General features: G+C 33.5%; 2 protein-coding genes across 5 annotated transcripts in view; one reads left to right on the top strand and one right to left on the bottom strand.

The window, feature by feature from the left end:
- LOC145260206 (pancreatic triacylglycerol lipase-like) overlaps positions 1 to 17,971 on the top strand; it is a 31,138-nt gene extending 13,167 nt beyond the window's left edge. The window contains exons 5-8 of the mRNA XM_080118030.1: positions 741 to 971; positions 4,606 to 4,711; positions 9,578 to 9,760; positions 17,893 to 17,971. Coding sequence (XP_079974156.1) covers positions 741 to 971; positions 4,606 to 4,711; positions 9,578 to 9,760; positions 17,893 to 17,971 — 599 coding nt within the window. The remainder of the gene's footprint in view (positions 1 to 740; positions 972 to 4,605; positions 4,712 to 9,577; positions 9,761 to 17,892) is intronic.
- A 92-nt stretch (positions 17,972 to 18,063) lies between these two features.
- Positions 18,064 to 27,321, bottom strand: part of LOC145260397 (galectin-4-like) — a 59,054-nt gene continuing 49,796 nt past the window's right edge. For all 4 annotated transcript variants that reach the window (XM_080118372.1, XM_080118370.1, XM_080118371.1 and 1 more), the window contains exon 8: positions 18,064 to 20,426. In XM_080118372.1, coding sequence (XP_079974498.1) covers positions 20,313 to 20,426 — 114 coding nt within the window. In that variant the 3' untranslated portion in view covers positions 18,064 to 20,312. The remainder of the gene's footprint in view (positions 20,427 to 27,321) is intronic.

Here is a 27,321-nt window from a genome sequence, read left to right on the forward strand (position 1 = left end):
CTCGGTATATAAAATCAACAGTATACTCTTTGATATGACAGGAGCGCGTTCGAAATGAATGCTTCTGTTTAGGTCACAACTGAATCATGATACTTGACTTTTGCATTTTAAACTTAAATTCGAGCGATTATCACCGCACAAACCATACGACTGTTTATCATGATGTTAATTCTTGAAGACTAGGAATGTCAAAGCGGCATTTGGGACATACAATAATGCTTTGTGAGCTTGATAACGGTAACTCTGTGCCCTAGCGACTTTGCATATTCACTCAATTTTGTGGAGATTATTTGAATTATTCGGACTCCTGTTCTCATCTTCAGGGTTATTTTCACAACTTTTCGATCGATGTAACCTCCAACCTCCTTCAGATGTATCTTGGTGAATTTGGATTTTTTTTTTTTTTTTTTTTTTTTTTTTTTTGTCAAACTCTTGAATCTGCCCGGAATTTCAAACAGAACCCTTTATTAAATCAATGAGTAGACGGTAAGATGCTCTTGTTCCGTCAGCCATGAGCGGTTAGAAGTAATTCACAATTGTTATTTTGAGTATCATCCGCACCAAAGAATGTAACCTTCAACCGCCAGAAGAGTGTAACTTACAACTGAATTTTACCAAATACCTTATCCGTTACGCCACTTACAATTGAAATTGTTTTTATTTTTACATGCTCAGTTATGAATAATGAATTTATATATTTAGAGTCAATAAGCTAATTTTTTTTTGTTTTTTTATTTCAGCTGGCCGAGAAAAGTTCATGTGCAGTCACCGTCGTGCAGAATCCTTGTTTATCGAATCAATCAACACAAAGTGCCCGTTCGATACTTTCCCCTGTTCGAATGCCAACGAACTCCAGAGGGGAGATTGCCTATATGGTTCCGGACAAATTGGTCGCCTGGGATTCTATGCCGACAAAGCTCTCGGGCGGGGTATTCAGATGTTGGAAACCACAGCAAAATCGCCTTTCTGTTGTAAGTATTCGATTCTATCCGGTGGCGCAGGTTTTACTTTTTATATTTTCGAGCAGTGATCACGGGACGACATTGAAACACAGAATCGGGCTGGGTTTGATGGCTTTCTAAAAAACACAGCACCATTCTAAAATTAAAAAGGGTACCAATAACTGTTAATGTAAAAGTTAGTTTATGTCCTCCCAGTAATTTCATATGGCCTTAATTGTATCACATGGACTAAACAACTAGCCAATCGCATTGAAGTCTTTCAGAATCACGTAATGCGTTTCATTATGGGACATTGTCTGATGAAAAGAATCAAAATATCCACCCTCCGTCAAACTACTTCCCTACCCCCTCTATTTGATATAATCAAAAATAAAACCTTTAAACTTTTTGGTCATATCAAACGATCAACCACTAGCCTGTCAAAGTTATGCTTTGAGAGTATGATAGAAGGCAAAAGAGACAGAGAAAAGCCAATGCGAAGGTGAAGAGAAAATTTTTTTGGAGTGGACAGCTTTCAACAGTTGGGCGTCCATCAACCAACTTGCCTTGCATCGAAAGGAATGGCAAAAAGTAAGTCACGTGATTTCGCAATTCGCATCAAGCGGAAGATGTGACTCATGATGATGTTTTCTATTATTTATTACTTTATTTACTTTTATTATGCTTTCGGTCATTATACTAAAGCTGAGTAAAAATTTATTTACTTTTATTATGCTTTCGGTCATTATACTAAAGCTGAGTAAATCAACGTTTGTTTACTTTTATTTTCCTATATATTTTATTCACAGATTTTCTTTGTTCATTTTTTTTTTAATTGAAATCGGGGGTAAAAAATTAATACAGTTGGGGTTAAATTATTGAATTACCTGAAAATTTAAAAATAATTATTTCTTTTCAGATTATGTCATGTCTATGAAACGTACATACTTGGATTCATATGTCTAATGTGGCTTTGTCTTGGTTTCCCTAAAGGCTTTTTTCCTATATATTTTATTAACACAGTTGTTTTTTCCTTTTTTTATGGAAATTACCCCCAGACAAGGCATGAAGCCACTTAATGTAAGAAGCTAAAAAATATTACTTTAAGGTTATGTCTAAAAAACATATACATATACCTTCTTCCTGTGTCGTAGTATATTAATGCCATAGATGAAATCGTGGTTTGTATTCTCCATACGCTTCAATCCATTGCTTGTTCTCGAAGTCCGATGGTACTGTTGACATCCGTTGCCCTGTATATGCGGTCTAATATCCTTGTCCTTTGCTTTCCCCTGGCTCTCTTTCTGTCAGTTTCGTTCGCCAAGATATACTGTTCGATGCCCTCTTTTTCGCGCAATACGTGTCCAACAAAGTGGCATTGCCTTTCCTTGATGATTCGTATCAACAAGCGATCGACCTTCATTCTTTTTAGGACTTCAGCATTTGACACTCTCCCTATCCAAGAAATGCTAAGTGTTCGTCAATAGAACCACATCCCAGCTGCCTCCAAACGTCCACTCATTGTGTTGGTGATTGTCCCAGACTCACATTCATATGTCAAAACTGACCAGACGTGACACTTTAACAGTCTTTTCTTGATTCCAAGACTCAGATTTCGTGCACCCCTATCTTGATTCATATGTCCTATGTGGCTTTGACTCGGTTTCCCTAAAGGCTTTTTTCCCTCTGTATTTTATTTACACAATTGTTTTTACTTTTTTTTATGAAAATCGCACCAGACAAGTCATAAATCCACTTAATGTTAGAAGCTGAAAAAAAATACTACTTCAAGATCAAAAGCTTGCCAATGATAATTGTTAGATCACAGGTTCGCAACCCAGGACAAATTCACCCTTAGGAGGTAAAAAATTATATAGTCGGGGTTAAATTATTGAAGTACCTGATAATTTAAAAATAAATATTTCTTGTGTCACGTTTAAGAAACGTACATACCCGGATTCATATGCCCAATATGACTTTGACTTCGTTGTTGTGTTGTGTATAATATTATTTTTATACAAAACATAAAGTCCTAAACAATAAAAAGGTTCTTTTTGACCTTCTTGTTTTTCTGTCACTTCATGATGGATATGACTTTTTTTTTCTTTTTTTTTTTTTTTTTGTGAGTAGGGGGTAAATGTAGAAATACATGAAGCCGAGGGGTCAATGATGGAGGAAATGTTGAGAATGACTGTGTTAGATGGACTAGATTCTGGCCCAGAAAGCAGCAATTATTCTCCCTTTGTCAGAAGCATCACTTCTGGAATGTGAGGACTAAAGGACAAAATAAGGGAAGCAAGAGTTACACAAAAGTTTGTGGAAAGTAAAACACAATATCCACTTTCTGTTTTACTTAGCATACATGTTAATACATGGGAAAATAACTATATTTTAATCGTTTTGATTGGCTGTAATTTGTAAGTTATTTATCAACTCACCCCACATTTTATTAAGTTTTTGTCTATTACTCTCACCCATTTATATTCTGTGTAGTTTCACTCCCCATTTTTATTTATACAATACCTACCCCCCTCTCCCTCTCTATCTATCTATATCTATCTTTATTAACAGTCAAAGGCAAAAGCCCACCCCTTCACCATAGATGTTGCTGGAATGCCGGAGAGCATTCTACTCAAATAGTTTCTTCCCTCGAACTGCTAGGCTTTGGAATTCCCTCCCTGTCTCCTGCTTCGATGACTATAGTAATATGCAGAAATTTAAATGTAAGGCAAACAGACATCTCGCTGCTCAACCCCCTACAAATTGGGTAAGTAACAAATGAAAGAATAAAAAGATTGAAATAGTCTATTATAAACAAATAAGGTAATATAACTACAACCGGTAATACTATTTAATCCATGGTTGGAGAGAGAAAAAGAGGGAGATGTAGTGAACAAAAAGAGGCTATGGGATTTTGTCTTTTGTTTTTTTTTTTATTTAATTTTACTAACATGTAGAAATTTAAATGTAATGTGAATAGATACGTCACTGCTCAACTCCCTACAGAGTGTCCCTGTAGGTTTGGTGCCAAATAGTAATCCCTTACATCCAAGTGGCAATGTGCATTGTCTATAGTGAATAAGATTTTTTTTAATTAAATAAAGTTAATAAAAGATTAAAACGATTGGAATGGTTGAATACCAAACAAGCAATAATACTATTTAACACATAGCTGGAGAGATAAAGAGAAAAAAAGGGGGGCCAGAAGAGGCTATAGGATTTGTCTATTTGCTTCTATTTGTTTTATATTTTGCTAGCGGGTTGGGGTTGGTGTGGGGGCGTCCAGCTTTGTCCGGGCGAAAATTTGCTTAAATATATTTTAATTTGTCCCGATTTCATATATATTATTATAGAGTCGTGATTTCAAAAGTAAAAAAAAAAAAAAAAAGTATTTAGGTGCCATCAGCTAGAATTGAAACCGAAACCGAAACCAAAACTGTATCATTCAAAGACTGGTGATGCTACCACTGCACCAACGTGACATGCACATGAACTGATTAAAAATTGGAAAATAGAATTGCAACAGGGAGTTTAAAATTCCATAATGGGTTCCCAAGTTCGACACGATTTCTGGAGAAGGAGTGTAATTTTTTGTTTTTTTTTAATTTTAACATAATTTTGCGATAACCCTAACCCTAACTCCCTAATCTTTTGTTTTTTACAGCCTATCACTATCAAGTGGAATTGTCCGGAGAAAGTTCCATTAATGGAAGGATCATTTTGACACTAAATGGAATGAAAGGAAGCACTGGCCCTGTTGATCTGACTGGGTGAGTTATCTAATTCGAAGTGAAGAGGGAGAGGAGATCCACCTCCTCCTCCTCTTCCTTCTCCTTTTTATCTGTTTTGGTAGTTTATGAGGTAATATAAATAAATAAAAACAAAGCAAAGGTCTTCATTCTTATTCAGTATTCCATTTTTAGTTGTAAACTCAAATGAAGATGAGGATTATTTCTCTAACTCTGCAAAGAATTAATACAAGAGTATTAATACATGGATTTTGTGATATGACAATCAGGGATGGCATCTTGTTGGGCATCGGGGACAGAGGACGGGCCCCCGCCTCCTTAAATGAGCGTCTGAGTGAAGAGACTCTACCTTTTTATATCATATTGCCAGTTGCTGCTGATACAATGCTAGGAAGAGATCTGATTGGTCGGCTCGAGTGACGATATGCTCAGAAAGAAACCGTGTTGGTTTCTGTCACACGGACTAAGGCAAAAAGAGAACAATAAACTCGTGTATGCAGCAAAATATAAATGTGCTATTTATTCCAAAGGAACAAAATATGTGATCGTTTAGAAGAGTTTGTGATTCAGTGAATCAACAGGAAAGATGGTGAATCTGCAGTGTAGGGCGGTGGTGGTGGTTATCCTAGTTGATGCGTCCTTTGTTTTTTTGCTGGGAGATGTTGCTTTTGACGTAACTGATGTAGAAATTTGACTGACCGGATAAAAAGCTGTAGATGACGATGATGATGACGATGACAATAATGATGATGGTGATGACGATGATGATGATGACAATGATGATGATGATGACGACAATAATGATGACGATGACAATAATGATAATGGTGATGACGACGATGATGATGACAATGATGATGATGATGACGACAATAATGATGACGATGGCTGGTTTAAGATACAGTTAGTTTATTGGCTGGAACCGAGCTGCTCTAGATGCTGTGAAGAGAGTGAGAGAGTGATGATGACTAAGGCTATGATAACAGCATATTCTTTTCATTGCTTTAACTCTCGACAGTTAGACACAGTTAATCAACCGAGAACCACATCACTCTATATAAAAGCATATAAGATATCAATGAATACACACTCGAGAGTCAAAACAATGAAAAGAATATGCTGTTGTCCTAACCCTAATGATGACCACAATGATTGGTGACGTGTTGTAGAAGGAAGGAAGAGAAGCTGCTGATGCTGTTGACTGTCTTCATCATAATAGTGAAATTCCAACATTGTCAGGTTGATGTATGTACGACTGATAACTGACTTATGTTCTTCTTTGCTATTGTACGGTGAGGCAGCAATGATCTGCAGTGGACGGTGAAAACGTGAAACATGTACAAAGTTTGTGCACGCTTACATGCAGAGTTGGTCGCAAGGTAGCAAATACAAGGAAAGAATTCGACTTACTTTTTTTTTCAGTAAAACAACAGGCATTTATTTACAGGTACTTTCCAGACTAATGCCTTGTCTCTTGTTGAAAAGTTCGCTTGCACTCCAGTATGCTTAACAAGACTGCAATGTTGAATATGTGGTATTCCATCTCTGTCCGACCATGTTTGACATGTGTCTTTTCCTGTCATTCTCAGTCCACCTATGTATCATATCTATCTCTGCCCTTCTCTTATGTGATCCTCAGTCTACATACACGTTCTTCTTTTTATAATCTTTTTCCTTCTTCTTTGCCATGACGTCACCTCGCACATGGATCAGTCATTTGTATACAGTTTCCATATGCATGTTTGAGCTCTGTAACATATGGATAGACGAACAGAGAGAGAGAGAATTTTCTTTTATTATAACATAATAAAATGATCAGACAGCATATCTGTCTGTGGCAACTGATGTTCAAACATTTTTTCTTTTAATTTATCTATTTTTCAAGTATGCTATGATTTTCAATAATTTTATTCAATTTAGCTAATGATTACATTTCAGCTCAAGTAATTTAATTGAGTCTCACAAAAAATTGGACATAAAAACAGGACAAAACGGACCGACATGCAGCAGAGATATTTTTCAAATATATATAATTTTGTTTTATTTCATTGTTGAAAGGAAAAAAACAAGCCAGAAAGTGTTTATGGGATTTAAATTTCAATATTTCATAGTATTTCCTATTGCAAGGGTCGCTGCTGGATGTTAACCCGTTCCAGCTCCACCCCATAATAAATATGCTATAATGGAACTTTTATCAAATTGAAAAAGTCTGGTAATTTTTAACTCGTTTAAAACGCTGGTTAGGAAGTAATACCTTTAGGGTTTTGTATTAACTTTAGCTAGAAGTAATACATACTAAAGAAAAAAAAAAAAATAAATAAATAAATAAATAAATAAAAATACCGCGTGTTTTTGAGTCAGATAATATGCAAATATAATTTGGGAAATGTTCAGTTCCATGGGAGACTTTTTTTTTCTTTTTTTTTTTTTCGTTTTAAATATAAGAAAAAAATATCGGCTAATAATAGTATTTTTGACAAAAACATTCAGGAGAAAGATAAGAAAGCAAGGCAAATATTCAGGATTAGAGTCAAACCTGTAATAAAGAAAAAGAAAAAAACTAGACATGTGTTTTTAGATTAATAGGTTGCAAAAGTTACGAACAGAAAAGTTTCTTAGCTTTTGGGAACCATAGCGTTCGACTTGGCTTGGAGGCGATAGCTTAAAGAGGACGAGTGCCAGCCAGTCGGTCAGTCTGCTTTTATGCCGATATTTAAAGGGTATGTTGGGTGGCGGTGGGAGGGGTGTCTTGGTGAGTTTTGTATTTTTATTTATTTCTTTTAAATTCAACATTGATTTATCTATCTAATGCCAGAATGTTCGACCACCCCATAATAAATATGCTATAATGGAACTTTTATCAAATTGAAAAAGTCTGGTTATTTTTAACTCCTTTAAAACGCTGGTTAGGAAGTAATACCTTTAGGGTTTTGTATTAACTTTAGCTAGAAGTAATGCATACTTAAAAATAAATAAATAAATAAATAAAAATACAAGAAAGCCGCGTGTTTTTGAGTTCAGATAATATGCAAACTAAACATTAATGTTAATGGGAGATATGAGCAAATGTACAGCAACGGCAAAAAAGGAAAGATAACGAAATAAATTTGGGATTGTTAAAAAAAAAAGTCATGATTCAATAAGTCGACAGAAAACATATTAGGGTGATAGTGATGGCTATCATGGTTGAAGTGTCTTTTGGCCTTTTGCTGAGGGTAGTTGCTTTTGACATAGCTGCTTTAGAAGTTTGGCTGGCCAGAGAAAAACTGCAGATGATGATGAAGCTGCAGCTATTTATGTTGATGTAGCTTGAGCTGCAATTAGTTTGTTCACTAGTAACAAACTTACTGCGATAATAGTAATTATAATAACAATCATTGTTGATCCGCTGTAGGAGGAGACAGCAGTGTTACTACTGCTTCTGACTTTTGTCATTATAGTGGTGAAATGGTGTCATAAAATCTAGCAAAGATTTGTGGAGCAGATGAAAAAAAAAACCTCCAAATGAATGGAGGAGTCAAGAAACGCACTCTTTTTATACTTTTTTGCAAGCTGCTGATGATATGACATTTTAATGAGATCTGATTGGTTAACTTGAGTAACAATATGCATAAGAAGGAGGAAACTGTTGGTTTCTATCACATAGATGAACTTGTTCAAGAATTAAACATCCGGTTTTGTTAGGAGTGCCAACTCATAAATTAGATCAGCATGACACTAGCAGACAATGATTAATGCTAACAAACGCTAGTAGATATTTGTCTAAACCTCGTTCAAATGCGCTATATTCAAACAACAGTCTTGGGTATCTTATCATAATATGCAACAAGGATTATGGACGAGTAACTGTTCTGGATGAATGAGCCTTTTGTCATCATACAAAAATAGGGGGACCATATCGGATAGAGACACGATGGTGCTTCAAATAAACATCCCACATCAAGGCGTCCCTTGGACCATGACAGTGTTACACTATTGGAAAAAAGCTTTCCAGCTAAATTGAGAATAGCAAACTGTGTTCAGTTGTTTGCAATACAATGTATTATTTACAAAAGATATTGTTTCAGTTTTACATGACTGAAAAACGGTTGATATGCCATAAAATAGAAAATCCACAACATTCAATGAATTGTTTACAATAGGTCGTATATAAGAAAAAGATATTATTGAAAAATATACAACAAAAATTTTTTTTTTAATTATACAAATGAAAATAACACAATCTTTATTTGCACGTTTAATAAAAGAATAAAACATTTAAAGTTTTTATTCTATTTGAAATTTCGTAAGAAATGTTTACGAAATTATAAAAATACGTTTTTTTTTTAAATTCTAAAAATCATTTTTTTTTAATTTGTATAATGAATATATGTTCATGAAAGTATAAAAATAAAATTATTGAAATCAAAATAATAAATGAAATTATTGAAATTAAAATAACAAAATTTCAAACATCAGAAAAAAAAACGTGTCCAATGCATAATATTCCCAAAAGAGTTTTAAAGTATTTTAAAAGGTGTTTTCAATAATTCTTTAAAAAAATTTTTTTTTTTTAATTAAAAAAAAAAATAATTTCAATAATTTTGAATTTAAGTAGGACCGAAAAATCTTTTTAATAGTTATTAAAGAAAAAAGAACGATTTGAAAAACGTAATAAAAAAACGTACATGCTATAACGCAATTCATTTAGAAATTGATGAAACTTTTATTTTGGGGGTGGGGAAAGTTAGATTAGATATTTGGGGGGGGGGCATTTTATTTTGTACACACACTTTTTTTTACTCTTTTGTTTTGGAATCCTTGCTCCCGCAGAACACCAGATAACCCTGCTGAACCCGTATAATTCAATCCTATCTTTTTTTTTTTTTTTTATCTCGGTTTCAACAGGGAGAACAAACTTCTGACTCCTCACCAACACTTCAAGACAGTTCTCAAAAGCAACGTCGATATCGGAATGCTAAAAAGTCTTGACGTCAAATACGTAGAAACATCAAAAATCATTAATGTCGCCTTCGACGATGACTGGAAGCTGGACAGTTTCAAGATATTCCAAGGTTCCACACAGAGGACGTAAGTTGACATTCATAACACTAGACGTATCTGTGACTATCATTATTTTTTCTGTTTTGACTTAATTAATAAAAATTCATAAATTGCTCCATATCGTTCAGGACATTTTACTTGCATAATTAAAAATAATAGGTCTCTTTAATTCTATTACATTGAAGTATTACTATCCTTTTTTATTCAAAAGAAAATGCTAGGTTAATTAAAACTTCTATATCATTTATTACTAGCAGGGAGACCCGACGTTGCCCGGGATCAAATGATGATCAACGAATGTTTCACACCTTGTGTCATTTTAAATGTGGAGCAGGGAGGGGATCAGCTTTCCCAAGAGGAGGGAAGGTGGAGCTGGTTCTGAGCGTCAAAAACGGATCCTTGACAAGTACTCTACCCTGTCTCCCTGCAGCCGAAGCCGCTAGGGGACACATCTCCCATCATGAGTAATGAATTTATGACACCAATGATTTCGACGATCGTTTTTATAACCACAAGTTATAATAACCAACCAATGAAAAGCTTCAAAGTTACTATAAAAATTGTCGAATTTTGGATTCAATCAGTTCGCCGTTGTGTCCGTCACAGACCTGCATTTGATTCTTCATTGCCATCTTTGTTACTGGGAATTACTTAACACTCAAGATCGGAACTGCACTGATTCTTCACCGCCATCTTTGTTCAATATAATGTCTCAACACTTAACAGGTTATGCGCCCAGCCATCATCTTTTCTTTGACCGTTCGGAATCTAAATTCGAATTGTAGCAGATAAAATTTCTAGGGTACCTAAGGATTCGGAAACTACATAAAGTGATACAATCTCCAACAGAGAATACTAACGGTCACTAGGAATTACTTAACACTCAAGATCGGAACTGCACTGATTCTTCACCGCCATCTTTGTTCAACATAATGTCACAACACTTAATAAATTCTTCATAAGTTTTGGTTTCGGTTTCGATTATGGCTGAAGGAACTCAAGTTTTATATATATATATATATATATATATATATATATATATACACACACACACACATATTTTATCATAAGTTTTGGTTTTGGTTCAAGCTGATGCACCCAAGTCAAATGAATATACATTTTTATTTTTGATATCGCAACTTATAATATATAAAAATCGATAGAACATTAACTCTTTAATAATATATACGAAATCTGCAAGAATTAAAATATCATATTTACACATACTTTACGACCGGGCTATGCCGGACATCCTTGTTAGCTTAAATAAATACTTTTGCAGTTTTAGCAAAAGAGCTACAATAATATCAGAGCACCTTCATTTATGCTGAACATCTACAGAAGGCCAACATCAAAATATTGCATACGAAAGAGTCCCCTGTGGAATATTCACATATCCTGCTAGTTAATTATTATTATTTATTACAAATAAAAATATGCGACCAGAGAAGAAAATGCCTGGGAGGATAGTACCATGACAACAGAACAGATACTATTCTATCAACTCTCCTGAATTAAGCACGAAAAAATAGTACGATAATCTGAAATACAGATAGTAATATTAGAATTTGGATGCAGACAGACGGACATAAAATTTTAATTAAATATTTATATATAGAATATTATGATTTTTATATAGAGGAAATAAAGAATCCTATTATTTTGCCATCTTATTTGCGTACGTGTTTGTAATGTGCCAAGATAGACGTATGGTGATTCTGCAAAAAGAATCATCATTTCTCTAAATGCTCACAGCAGAGCATTTCTTAATTAGTATAGCAGAGATGAAATCAGACCCAGATCCCTTAGAGGTGTCTAGGTTTTTTATGATATCGCAGACATGGGAAAGGATGATTTTCAGATCTATGAGCGTGGTTTCTGTCTGTAAAGAGAAATTCGGGAATGGTTTGTGGGGGTCTAAGATAGAGTAGGAGGCGAACCATCCAGCTAGCACATCAGCCTAATTTCTGCAACTCCTATATGTTTCCTGGTCATTTTGTCGTGCCCTCTTTTGAATGTGATTATTTCACTTTTACAATTATTTCTAGCTTTTATAAACGTTTACCTATTTCTATTAGATTAACAAGAAAGCTCTTGCAGTTTTTAACTATTAAATCTAAATGATCATATCTCAGTTTAAACAAAAATTTATTCATCAAAATAAGCACCATCAGAATCAACACACTTTTGCCAACGCAAAACAAGTGTATTTATGCCAGTAACGTAAAAATCTTGCGTTCTGGTGGCAATGAAGTCACTGAAGGCATTTTTAATATTGCTTAGGTTTTTGAAGCATTTCATGTAGAAAGTTATCAAGATGCTTGGAAAAGTAGTAGTCAGTAGGTGAGAGGTCTGAAGAGTATGGCGGATGAGGCAGAGTTTCGTAGACCCATTCGTTCAACTTCTGTAGGGTCAGTTAAGCAACATGTGGTTGAGCATTGTCATGGAGGAGAATTGGGCCTTTTCTGTTGACTAATACTGGGTGTTGTTGTTGAAGTTTCTGATGCATTTCACCCATTTGTTGGCAGTACTTTTCTGTCATAGTGGTTTTGCCTACATTAAAAAAAACTAATAGATGAGACCAATCGCAGACCACTAAATAATCAGCATGACCTTCTTTTGGTGCAACTCTTGTGGAAAATGAATTGGCAGAATGCATGCTGCTTTTGTGCAATTGCAGCTGCACAAGTTGAAGTGAACCATGAGGGGGAGTGGGGCTTGCTACAAAACTTCTGTGAGGGAACCTGTTCTTAAATACTTGCATTGTACCATTCCGTTTTCTCGTTGACACACTGTTCAGCAGGAAGAGAAAGGTATTGGTTCAGGGGCATCTCTGATGGCTACATAATCAACCTTTTAAACCTGCTTCCCACCTGACTACAACTTGGATGTGTTCAAGTCCAACGTTAACAAATTCCTAATGAACCGCCCTCTTAAGTAAACACTTCATCAAATCAACACACTAACGTAATGTACTTGCAATAACCCTTATCCCTGAGTCGCTTCCGGGCCTTGATAAGTGGTGACCACTGTGTAAAAAAAAAAAAAGAAAAAAAAAAAGCATCTTGTCATTTTGAGCAATGGCTCCTCAGTTTGGAGGTCAGTAAAAGCTGATGCCATTTCGTTATATCTTCTTTTAGCTATTTCATTCTTACAGTTATTTCTACCTTTCACAAACTTTTGCCTATTTGTATTTGACTTGTGGCAGACGAATAATCGGAATGCATATTGCCTTTGTTATGTGGCGGCGGCACAAGTTGGGTGAACCATTGAAAAGAGAGCTTGCTATAATACTTCCTTGCCAGAAAAGAATATTCAATGCCTACTTTGCACCTCTTAGTTGTCTCATTGACACTTTATTCAGCAGGTAGAGAAAAGATATTAATCTACGGGACAAGTCTGATATGTTGTTCTCTGATGGCTCCTTGTCATTTTAAGCAACGGCTCCTCAGCTTAGGGTTGAGAAAGAGTGATATCAACCAATATAACAACATGGTCAGTTTCTTAAGTGGACTTTAGACATTTGTCCCATAATCCTGTGGTACTGTAGTATGGAATAGGTTTAGACGTGAGGATTGCTCATCTTCACAATCTAGGAGACTGAATGTCTGTGTTCTGTGAGAAAACATGTGCTTCAATGCCTATATTGCACCATTCAGTTGTCTCGTTGACACAGTGTGCAGTAGGAAGAGAAAGGTACATCTCTGGTGGGACATCTCTGATGGCTTCATAATCAGCCTTTTTTAAGCATCTTGTTATTTTGAGTACTGGCTCCTTAGCTTGCGATCAAATTCTAAGAGATGTCTACAAATATCACAAAGTGATCTGTGTTCCCGATTTGATTATGGGTATTTGTCACATGATCTTAGGAAATTATTAGGTTATAAATTCATTTTTTTTTTAGCCTCTCCAAGAGAGAGACACTTTACTTTATTTATTACTAGGAGTGTGTGGGGGGAGGGAGGCTGAAAACAAAATATGCTTAAATATGATATTTTAATTTGTCCAGATTTCGTATATATTATTATAGAATCATGATTTCAAAAGTTAAAAAAAAAAGTATTTGGGTGCCATCAGCTAGAATCGAAACTGAAAGCAAAACAGCAGCATTCAAAGCTGGTGAGGTTACCTCTGTACCAACATGACACGCATATGAACTGATTAAAAATAAACTAATATGAATGTACAAAATTTATAACGATTTAAAAAATTTTGACCTCTTTTCAACCCCTTAAAAACTATTTTAACCGGCTAAAGACCCATAAAATAATGGTCCGTAAAAAAATCCAGTCATTCGAGACCCCTAGCACCACTCTGCGACTTTTAGTTTTGAAAGAGATAGAGTTTGAAAATGTGAAGACAGGCAGACAGACATAGTAAGTCTTATAAATTAGATTAAAAATGACAAAGATAAGTAGAACATTTGAATCCATTGATATACAAATTTTCGAATAAGTTTAATAAACATTTCGTCAATTAATGAAGAATTTAGAAAATGTATATCTGTTGTTTTTAATACGTTTAAGTAAAATCCTTTCAATGAAAATGCACAAATACATAAAGACTAACAGATCGTCAAAAGTAATAGCATTTCTTTTTCACTGTTTACGTACAACTTTAATAATTAAGGTTGTAGAAAAGGATCCTCAAGATTCTAACATCCACATTAAGTCTCAATGTATCAACTAAGATCCAATTGAAATTATCTGTCTGTCAAGATCTATCACTGTCATTTGCTGCAAGCAAGCTCATTTAAGATCAACTAAAGATCTTCCAATCTGCTCAGCATTGCAAACTGTCAAAACTGAAAACTGGCCTAAACTAACTCCGACTCTTAAATTTATTGACTCAAAATTAGAAATCCTATGTCCGGTCTTTTGTCTTAGTCACAGTAACACCTGATTAACAGAAATTTACCATTTCTGTGCTTGTCTTATCAACCACTCCCAGCTGACTATTCAGAAACTGAACATCAATTGAGAGAAGTCTTTCTGCCATGGAAGTTCATCTTGCTTCCTATTTTTTTTTTTTTGCTCTGTTAATAAACCATTTCTTCCAAGGTGTCCCGGGGAGGGGGGCTCATGGGGAAACCATAGTATCATAACTTCGCTTAAGAATATTCGACGAAGTGAATAATGTTGTTCAGAAGTTTTGTTGCTTGGCTGATACCATTATAAAAGAAAAGGTAGCCGGTATGACTGTGATTGCAAGAATTAGTATGGATTACATTCAGAGACTTATGCCATAACTAACCAGCAGAGCATTACAACTAATAAGAATCTAGCTGGTATGTGCACGCAGCGTAATGATTTATGAACGTGAAGCCTGACAAATTAGGGTTGAGAATACATGTTGCATCGATCGATCAATGCCTCCATTCAGTTTTGAAAGACAAAGGATACCCCCTGTAGGGGCAGCTGTGCATGTAATTGTGAGGCAAGGGTTGCGCAATCACCAGTCACACCTCTCCTTAATCAGCACTGTTTGATTCCAGTGGCAAGAAGAAGTCCAGGACGAATGGAAACAATGCCGAGATTAGCAGAGAGCACATTCAGCACCTGGTATTCACAAATGGTCACTCATCTGGTACTGGGCAGGCTCATCATACCTTAACTTCGGTGGTCTGATGGGAATCGGTGCGTCAAACATGATATGAGAACGATGCAAGGAATTTGTAATATGACGCTTAACGCAATACAATTTTATTCCGTGATGCTCATTCAGATATCCCTGAATTTAAATTGTTAACATTGTTAACAACTGAGCAAGTTCGTTCTTTTAGTATCCAAGTCCATGTTCTCTGCTGCCTGTTGAAATTCTCTTTTCTCTCCAGCTTTTTTGTTTATGTCGCCTGAAGATGATTCAACAAAGAATCAAAAATGTTTGTGATGCATACAGAACAATTATCTTTATTATTTTTTTAAAACAAAAATAGTTAAAAAAAATAACAATATAAAAGAGGTATAATTCAGCTGGAGAATTCTGTCATTTTTAAAAATGATTGCTTTACGTTAGTTTAGTCTTATCATATGTTTAAACTTTCTGTTTGGTTTCTAATCAGTGTTGATGAAGAGACTTTGTTTCAATCAAAATTTGTATAATCTCAGAAACGATCGCACACAGATTGGTTATTGATGTTAAATTCCTGGTGGTAAAGCAAATAATTTTTTTCCATAAATCATATTACCTTATCTCTATAAAAGTGAGAATGTGTCAGGATAATTCTCAATCTATACATGCAACACATTTTTTATCTACAGACTTGAAAGTTGGTATATAAGGTATTCAGATACGTGGAAAACATTTTAATCAGTTGTCATCTGAGAAAAAAAAAGGAGCTAAGGGGTCAAAATTGGGTGTCATCGGATTTATTTCTTTGTCAACTGTTTCATGACTACGCATGCATGGTCATGAAACCTAATAGCTTCCTTATAAGAACGGGCAAAAATGGGCAAGCAAAAATAGGGGGACCAAGTTTTGAAAGCCGATTTATCATCATTTATTTGTATGTTTCTGACTACTTTTTGATTGTATTTGAAAGATTAAAGACTAAAGTTAATTTCCTAAAGGAAAAAAATATTTGTACATGTGAAAAAACAAAGTTATGAAAAATGTTTTCACAGCGAGCTAATCAATTCAGCTAAATTTTGAAGTTAAATAAATTCATTGTAAAAATCCTTTAAAAGATAAATATTAGTTTTCTGGGTCTATTTCAAAGATAATTAGTAAAGTCCTAAGATATTGAATTAAATTTAAAAAAAAAACACACGTTGTTTATACAAAATACAGCTTAATTAGCCCTCAAAAAGCAAGTAATTATGCTGTTGACCAAAACGATAAAAGTTTGTAAACACGAATATACGGAAGCCCAAAATTTCAGCCAATCGAAGCGCTGTTTCAAAATGAAGTCATGATATTAAAAGGGGGTAGGGGTGTCAGTTTTCTTCTTTTTTCCCCAGATGTGCATTCATACATTCCTATTCTGAACGTTTTTATCAATTTTAATTTAATTATTTTTTTTATATTCCTGTTTTTAAATTAATTTTTTATTTAATTATTGTTTGAGATTATATAAAAATTATGTTATGCCGAAAGTTTCACATTCTTGCGAGCAAGAAAATTATTAAAATCTCGCATATGAAAATTATGTGAAATCTGTAATTTAAAAAAAAAAGTAGAAATATTTTTGCTATTATCATTTTTTGTGTGAATATGTTAAATAAACAATGCTTAATTCAATGGTAATATCGGTAGTTCGAAAAATTCATTTTTCTTAGAGTTATATCGAATTCATTAATTCGGACTTTAGGGGCTTTTTTCGTAATGTTCCTATGAAAATTATTTTATTTTTATTGTTACAAATTACGATGCTTTATTTATATAAAAAAAACAAAAATAAATTTTTCCGTTTTTTATTTACTACTGAAAACCATAACTTTAATAAAAGTATTTTTTGTTTAAACAAAATAATACATTTCCACTAAGATTTAAATAAAAATAATTAGTTCATTATATTCCGCGATCATTATTTGATAAATACTGAAAATTTCATTAAAATTGGTTAATTTCCTGATTTTTGGTTAATTTTTAAGTAAAGAGAGGGGTCAAAATGTTTATACATTTAAAGCATCGGCATTCATTTTGCACGCACCTACTTCCTTATGTTAAGAATAGATACGTTTGAAAACACTTTTTAAAGATCATGACAAGCTGGTCTAATGGTTATTGTACTTGACTCACTGTTTTTAGCTTTTGGTTTCAATCTCAGCTCGAGTATTTTTTTTTTTTTTACTAACAGGAAGTGAACTGTTTATGAACAAAAACAGTCGTATGCACATGTTTCAGTTTCTTTCCATTTTTTTTTTTTTTTTTTTTTTAAGAAATTTAATCTTATGTCTAATACCTACGGTATTTCTGAGTATCATGAGAAATCTGCATTAATTAAAATATAATATTTATACATATTTTATGACCGAGCAACGCCAGGCACACACACACACACACACACACACACACACACACACACACAAAGATCTCTCGATTGAAATGTATGAGATGAATGTTTGATATATGATAGGATGCCCCATCCCCGGCTTGAACAAAATAATAAAAATATTATACAACCTGTTGCTAATCACATTTTCTTTTTCTTTCTACAGATACAATTTCTGCGTGAAGGGAAGCATAGTTACATCAAGAACATCAAAATCTTTCACACCTTCTAGGACTTGTCCTTGAAGAATGCCCAAGGTAAAAAAAAAAAAAAAAAAGCTGAAGAAATTTTAACAATTTGAAAGATTTAAGATAAACAAATAAAAACAAAACAGTAATGAAATAAACTTGTGTTTGTATTTATTTATTTTTTTCCCAATTCAAACAGTTTTTGAGACAAGTTCAGTCTTACATAAAAGAAGAAAAAAAAAACAGCAGTTTTTTATAAAAAGTGAGAATTGTTTGGGGTTGCTTAATGTAAAGAAGAATAAACGTCCATCAGGATAAAACTAAATTTGATGAGAATGATGTTGATTGAAGGGAAATATATTTTATTGTGATATAAAAAAATGACCTATGTTTTTGATGCTGTGTGTGTGTGTGTGTGTGTGTGTGTGCGTGCGTGCGTGTGTGTGTGTGTGTGTGTGTGTGATTTTTTTTTCCTCTGTAACAGCTCTTCCATGTGACTAAACAAATAAGCAAGATCTCAATGCCTATCATTATCAATTGACTGGAGTGTTCCATTCTTTTATAAATATCTCAGTTCTTCAAGCTATCCATAAAAGAATAAAACCCTCCATGCAGCTGATAATGGCTATAATGTTGGCATTGAGATCTTTCTTGCTTGTTTAGTCACACTGAGGAGCTGTAATACAGTGGAGAAGTCTATTTGTGGATGGATTATATAGTAAGATCCTCTATATTTTAATTGGATTTTCTCAGGACTTTTGAAGTATGATCTATTTGGATTTATTCATACCAACATTGCAGATTTTTATAATCGACTAATTTCATTGTCATTTGATTATATCTGAATTCATTGACCTCATTTTTATTTATTTCTTTATTTACATGACCTCAATATTTCGATTTTCGCTCATATAACAAAGAAGCTCCAAAAAGTTATTTCTGAGTTACCTCCCTTTTATTAAATAGTCAAACAAGAGTTATGGTTACTTTCGGACCTTCAAATGCAAAACATCAAACAAACTTTTAACCCTCTTCATCCCTGCAACTTTAAATTAAATCAGTTTTTCAAACATTATAATTTTCAAAGTTTTCAATTTTATGCTATTTTATACTTTTATTTTGCTAGTCATGTATTTCAAATTTTAATTTCTATGCTTTTCTTAAAATCAGTCCTCATGAGAAAATCTTTGAACAATAAAGACGAAACGTTGATGAAAATATAAACAATAAGATAAAAGGTTTTCTTTTTTTTTAATATTTTCTCTCTCTCTCTCTCTTTATAAAGATATGAAATTAAATTTGGACAATGAGATAAGAAACACTTATTTCTCAATTACCTCCCTTTTATTGAAGTCGAACAAGAGTTATGGTTACTTTCGGATCTTCAAATACAAAACATCAAACAAACTCTTAACCCTCTTCGTCCCTGCAACTTTTATTTAATATCAAAACAAAATTTCTTAACATGATAACTTAAAAAATATTGAAAGAGATATATCGTGTTTATTTAAATCTATTTTTCTTAAAACACGCACCGAATGAGCTTAAAGTCGATAAATGTGATATCAATCTTTTAGAAAAATGAACGAAAGTTGCAGTTGTGGATTTGCCATTTTGACACCTCTATTTGAAAGTAGAAAACCCTCCTGCATACAGCACCTAGTATTCTCAATTGGTCACCCATTTTATAATGGCCAAGCTATTCAAGCTTAATGATACAATAGATGCCATTTGTAAGAATGCCTGCACGAGAAGTTCATTGTGAAACAAGGGTTTCACATCTGCCAATCACACTTCTCCAGAACTGGCACTGCTTAATTCTCATGGAGAAGTTAAGAATGACCTGAAATAATGTCAAAATAAGTAGAAAGCCCTTCTACATACAGCACCTGGTATTTTCAATTGGTCACCCATTTTATAATTACCAAGCTCAACGTTACTTAGTGTATCAACGTGATTTGTCCCACTGAAAAAGATACATAACGTTTAGTACCTGTTTATTAATACACGTCGAGAAGTGACTTTAGTTTTGATAAATGTTAAGTTACTCTTTTAGACAGAGGCATGGAAGTTCTAGTTGCAACTTAATTTAATGAGCATGCATCAACCTGTTAATTCTTTAATGCAAACTTCAATTTAAGAAAATAATTGATCTTAGTGTGGCATAAACTCATGAATTAATCATATGGCCAACAAGAATAAAATGGTTAATAATCACTCAGTCTTTTTTTTTGTTTTTAAATTTATATGCATGCATCAAAAACTTGTGAAAGTGATTTATTCAATTTGTAGGATTATAATTTTTTCAAAAGAAACATTATTAAAATATGATAAGGAATAATTTCATGACCCCCCCCTTCTTCCCCCAACTCCTGAATTTTAGACTTTTACTATTTCTTTAGAATTTAATCATGTTTATTTGAACGTCTCCGCTTATTTCCAAAGTTGTTACACGTGTCAGCGGCAACAGACGGTGATTGAAAGCAATGAAATGCTGGCCATTCACTGCAACCTGGAGAAAGAAAGAAGAAGAAAATTATTATATGAAAAAACAAGGGATAGTTTGGAGACTCAAAACCATATAATAACAACAATAATAAAAAAAATAATTAAAGAAAATATTAAAAAAATGGTACTTATACAGTTTAGTGACGACATTAAAAAATGGAAATATTGAAAAAAAATTTTATTGTACGTAACTTATAGACTGAAGTTCTCCGAAAAAAATTTCACTTCATTTGATCAAGTAGTTTTTTTTTACAGCGAAAAACAATTATTTATCACGACGACGTCAACGTGGCCATTTTGGAAATGTACCTAGCAGAATACCTCTATTTTAGGCCAAATTTCGCAATCTAGCCTTTTTTTTCTCGCCATATTGAGATGCGCCGGCGCACAACACATCTGCAATTTTTTTACGTTTTTTTTCTTTCTTTTTTTAAATCTGCAATTTTTTTGCGTTTTTTTTTTTTTTTAAATAAGAATACTATTGAATATGCAAAGAAATTGAAGAATGCAAAGAATTGAAGAATTTTTATATGAGATTATTTTCGAAACATGCGCAGTTGGACACGCATGGATAACTTCGAAACTTCGTTTATTTACTTCTGTTACAAATTAAAAAAAAAAAAAAAAAAAAAAAAAAAAACACCCCAAAAATGGCATCTGTCTTCGCAAAAAAAAAAAAAAAAATCTCATTCTGGTGGGGAAAAAAAGGGCTAGATTGGCCTAAAATGGAGGTATTCTGCTATGTACTGCAGTTACCTGCCCTTGGGGAATTCCTGAGCCTGCAATAACATTTCCAAAATGGCCACGTTGACGTAGCCGTGATAAATCATTGTTTTTCGCTGTAAAAAAAAAAAACTACTTGATCAAATGAAGTGAAATTTTTTTTCGGAGAACTTCAGTCTATAACAGTTACGTACAATAAAATTTTTTTTCATTATTTCCATTTTTTAATGTCGTCACTAAACTGTATAAGTACCAAAAAAAATTTTTAATAATAATAATAATAAATCAACGTACTATTGCAATACAATTGTTTGGGAAATTTGTAAAATGAAATTTTGTGTTGCGATTTATTTTCATAATAAAATAAAAATTTAATAATAATAATAAAAATATAATAAAAAATAATTATACAAGTGAAAATGAATAAATAATAAAATTATAAATCATAATAAAATATAATAGTAAAACAAATAATAATAAAAAGTCAACGTATTATTGGAACACAATTGTTTGAGTAATTTGTAAAACAATTTTGAAGATTTTTTTCAGACAAAATTCAATAAAAATCTAATAATGTGACAGCATTGGCATATACAGGGATGCAAGTAAACAAAGGCAGAAAAGCCAAAATCGAACTGATTTTCCCGACCAGTGGAGGGGATGTATGTTTGTTATACACACACACACAAACACATATATATATATAAAGTTTGTTTTTTTTCTTTTCGATACTTTTTTGTGACCAAGAGCGGAGGTCCGCTTAAAATATAAAAAATAACAATAAAAATATTAAATACAAAAAGTAACATCGTTTTTCATGCTTCAAAAAACCCTCATAACCTTTAAAATCACACACACACACACACATATATATATATTTCATTCAGAAGAAGTTTTAAAATAAGGATTAAATGTTGATGAACACATAACTCGGTTTGTTCCTTTTTATTTCTCTATTTTACTGGAATGCTATTTCCATTCTTCTCATCATATATATATATTATACACACACAGGGGAGGGGTATAAGTAATGCCTTATAAGTTGAATTAAACATGGAATTACTTAGGCTGCATCATTTCATTATATAAAGATATATATATATAAATAGATATATAAAAAGAGGTACAGAGATTCCAATAAGAGAAAAAAAATGTATATTGAAACGAATGGGGTTATCAACAATTGTATTTTTTTACACACTTATTTTATTACTAGCAGTTTCACTCTTCATAACAGTATGTGCATATCATTCAAACACGGTAGGTTAGGTGGCAGTTTTAGTCATTTAGAACTGCTTTAAAGCTCCACTGCTAACTCATTTTTTTCGACCAAATTTCAAACAATTATTGCAGTCAGCGATATTGTGAAAAAAAAATTTCAATTTTTGTTCAGTAAAACAAAAGTTATGATGAATTTACTGGTGTTCAAAATCGTAAAAATACGTAAGGAAGTGAGCAACGTTTTTTGACTGGTTCCATAGCAATCGCATCGCTTCAGCGACTACTGTTGTTACCAATTCACCGCTCTCACGGAAAGAGAAGTAACAAGTGAAACAGAGAGAATGAAAGCATGAAAGGGAGAATTGGGGGGATTTTATTGAAAGCAGACGAGTGTCCCGTACATTGTTATTACATATGTGTATGTTATGTTTCTGGGGGGCAAAAAAAAATAAGACTGAAATTAAACAAAGAACAAGTGAATTTATTAGAAGCCTGGAAAAATAATGGATTACAATAGAAAAATGCGAGTATGAAAAGTAACATGGTTAAGCTTAATCATGGAAAAGTAAAGGACAAGATATTCTACTGAAAAATATAATAAATTTATAACTTAAAATATTGCAGCATTAAGAAGTTTTTTTTTAATTTAATTTATAACATTATATAATCAATTCTTAATGCTGCAATATTTTAAATTATGAATTTATATTTTTTACTAGAATATTTTTCCGTTTCTTTTCCAGTTTTAACAACTAGTCCTTTACTTTTCCATGTTTAAGCTTAACCATATTACTTTTTATGCTCACATTTTTCTATTGTAATGTATATATATGTATTGAAAAGTTGACTCATGTCCAGGTAACCTACATCTAAAATTTCAAGTGTTTATACTCAAAATTGGCAGAGAAGTTAAGTAGAGTCTGCAAAGGTCAACTTTTCGCCCAAAAAACTGATTAAAAAGCTTGCTATATGTCTGAATACCCTTTATGTAAAATTTCAAATGTTTAGAGACAAAATTTGCTAAATAGTTTGCTAGAGACTGCAATGGTCAATTCTAAACTTTGACCTCTTGGTAGCCAAATTTTCAGCCAAAAACCGATTAAAAAGCTTGCCCTATGTCTGAATACATTATGTAAAATTTCAAATGTTTAGACCAAAAATTGGTTAAGCGGTCCAAATTTTTTTTTAATGTGACCCCAATTTTGATCCCTTAAAATTTATTGTTTTGGGCTCAAATCAAGTTAAAAAGTGTGATCCATATCCAAGGAAACTACATCTAAAATTCCAAGTGTTTAGACCCAAAGTTGGCGGTGGAGTTTGGTAGAGATTTCAAAAGGTCAAATCATTAAACTTTGACCCCTTGACAGCCAAATTTCTGTACGAAAACTGATTAAAAAGATTTTCTCAAATACCTCTGATGTCAAATCTCGAGTCTGTAGACTAAAAATTGACAGAGTAATTTGGTAGGGAAATGTACACAGACAGACACACACGGAGACAATTTCACTTTTATAAATATATAGCTTTAACATTTTCATTTTTCCAATTATTGAAATAAGTTTAATGCATTTTGGACGTTTTTTTTACATTCTCAGCAGAAATTTTGTGAAAAAAGTAGTTTTGGTAAATTAGTTTTAGTAAGGCCATCCTGAGAATAAATGTTCATGAAGTGGAATGTATCTTTAAATCGTTATTTCTTCTAACTCAAGTGTGGCCCACCCTCAGTTCGGGTGTTTGGATGTGTATGTTGAGAAAAAAAAAAAAAGTAGTCCATTTTTTAAAACTTTGACCCCTTAAAATTTATAGTTTTGGGCTCAAATCAAGTTATTAAGTTAGATCCATGTCCAAGGAACCAATATCTAACATTTCAAGTGTTTAGACCCAAAATTGGCGAAGGAGTTTGTGAATAAACAAACCAATAAAAAGATTAAAAAAACAACTAATAAAGATGAGACTAATAGTCCGAAATAAAAATAAATTAATATATAATGCTCATCGAAAAAAAAATGAATTCCAATTAAGGAATAATATATATAGAGAATTTGGTAGAGTTCTCAAAGGTCAAATCGTTGAATTTTGACCCCTTAGTAGCCAAATTTCTGGTCGAAAACGATCACAAAGATTTTCCCAAATCTCAGTACTCTGTATATCAAATTTCTGTAGACTTAAAATTGATAGAGTTATTGCGTAGGGAAATGTAAACAGACAGACAGACACACAGACATGTTCACTTTTATAGATATATAGACTAGCATTTCAGCCCGGTGTTGCCTGTGTGCGTATGTTTGCATGTGTGTGTATGAGTGTGTGTATGTGCAATGTCTATACATTTTTCTATTTATTTAAAAACTTTGTTATATATGGATCGTCGAATTGCATTCATCTGCAAAAGACCTAGCTAATTTGCACACTAATAGGGAATTAATTAAAATGAATGTTTATGAACATTCATTTTAATTAATTCCCTATTAATGTTTTCGGGTTTCTTATGGGATGATCATCTTTAGTTAACAATTAGATATTCTACATGATTTATACTTGCGTAATATTTGTGCAAAAAGGTTATGGTAAACACAAACCTCTTTCTATATATATTTATGTATGTTTATATATATTTGCATAAAAAAATTTTGCCTACCAAATGCCTGTCAGTTTTTTGTCTGCAGACATAAAATGTAATATATAGGGTATTCGAATCCATGTGAAACTTTATATTCGGGTTTAGCCGGGGGGGGGGGAATCTCTATAAAAGTGTAAAAATTAAAAAAATGGAATTTGCCAGGTGAGGTCGAGCGATGGCATTACGAATATGCATGCGTAACAGAATAGCTATTGGTTCAGGTTTTAATTTTTAGCCTTGCAACTAGGGGCCTCAAATGATTGTATTTTTTATGGACCGTTCTTTTTTGGGGTCTTTAGCTGGTTAAAATACTTTTTAAGGGGTTAAAATTGAAAAAAAAAATCATTAAACACTTTGTACATTCATCTTAGTTTAGTTTTTACTCATACTTACTATGTGCGTGTCACGTTGGTACAGTGGTAACGTCACCAGCTTTGAATGCTAAAGTTTTGCTTTAGGTTTCGATTCTAGCTGATGGAATCCAAATACATTTTTTTACTTTTGAAATCACAACTCTCTAATAATATATACAAAATCTATAATAATATATACAAAATAACAACTCTATAATAATATATACAAAATAATATAATAATATATACAAAATCCGGGCAAATTAAAATATCATATTTAAGCATATTTTACAACTGGCCAAAGCCGGACGCCCTCTTTCTCTGCTAATATATAGATATGAACCAATTACAACCACCGATATCCATGAAAAATAACACCCTACCTGAAAATTATTCATTGAAACTTTTCAGCTCAACGTTCACAAGCAGTATAAACTGGAACAAACACATTGAGGACATTGTGAAGGCTGTTACAAAGAAGATGGGTTCCCTCGATCATGTTAGAAGACTACTCACACCCGAGAGTATCCTGTACTTCTACAACGTTACCATTCGCTCATGTATGGAGTACTGCTGTCACATCTGGGCTGGTGCATCTACCACTGGTCTCTTCCTCTTGGATAGGCTCCAAAAAAGAGTCTTCAATCTAACAGGTCCCACTTTGTCAACTAAGCTGGTTACCTTTAATGCATCTAAAACCAAACTCCTATCCTTACATCATCAATGCTCTGATCCCCATCTGGCATCAATTGGGATGGATGGCTCTTGTCTGAGAGAGGCCCCGTATTTTGACAAGCTTCTGGGTTTGACCTTTACTCCTGATCTGAAATGGAACACGTACATCAAGTCTGTTGCCAAGGTTGCTGGAAAGATGGTGGGATCCTTCTACCGCTCCAGAAGATATCTCACTACTGATGCAATTCTCTATCTATATAAAAGCCAAGTACATCCAAGGATGGTATACTGCTGCCATATCTGGGCAGGAGCTGCTAAAAACAGCCTATCCTGCCATGACAGAGTACAAAATAGACTTTGCGGCTTAGTGGGGGATGCCCTTTTCACTACCCTGAGAGGTTGCGAGCCTATCCTTGTTTTATCGTTATTTCCATGGCAGGTGATCGTCTGAACTCCAATCTCTGGTTCCCCCTCGCCAATCTTTCACGAAAAACACCCATCTAGCTGAATCCACTGTGAAAAACTTCTCCCATTCTTTATCTGTGCCTAAATCAAAACGTGGATTCCATGAACAAAGCTTCTTTCTTAGAACTGCACGCCTGTGGAGCTCTGTTCTGTCTGGCTGCTTCCTACCTGACTACAACTTGGATGTGTTCAAGTCCAACGTTAACAAATTCCTAATGAAACGCCCCCTTAAGTAAACACTTCATCAAATCTCCACACTAACGTAATGTACTTGCAATAACCCTTATCCCTGAGTGGCTTCCGGGCCTTGATAAGTGGTGACCACTGTATAAAAAAAAAAAAAAAGCTCCAACCTCTGTCCCATCGCCGCAATATTGCAACTCTTTGCCCGTTTTACAAGTATTTTAATGAATTGTGCTCTGATGAACTCCTACTTCTGCCTCCTCAATGTACACATTCTCTACAAACCCGCTTAGCAACAAAATCGCACCCCTTCACCGTTGAGGTTCCTAAACGTCAGGAACCTTTCTACTCAATTAGTTTTTCCCTCGAACAGCTAGACTTTGGAATTCCCTTCACACTACTGGCTTCCTGACTGTACTGATATGCAGAAGTTTAAATGTAACATAAACCAACATCTTTTTTAGGCATGGTCCCAAATAGTAGCCCCTTACGTCCAAGTGAAGATATTTCTTGTTAGGGGTAATTATGGGTAAAAAAAAGAAAAAATCTTGCTTTGAATGGAAAATGAAAAATGATTTTTCTGGTGAATTTGTAAGAGTTTGTTCCTTGAATTCCCTCTTGGTCCATATATTAAAAAACTTTGTAGCTCTAACCATACA

Source organism: Euprymna scolopes, chromosome 36 (assembly GCF_053919585.1).
Source record: "Euprymna scolopes isolate OS-2025 chromosome 36, ASM5391958v1, whole genome shotgun sequence".
NCBI lineage: Eukaryota > Metazoa > Mollusca > Cephalopoda > Sepiida > Sepiolidae > Euprymna > Euprymna scolopes.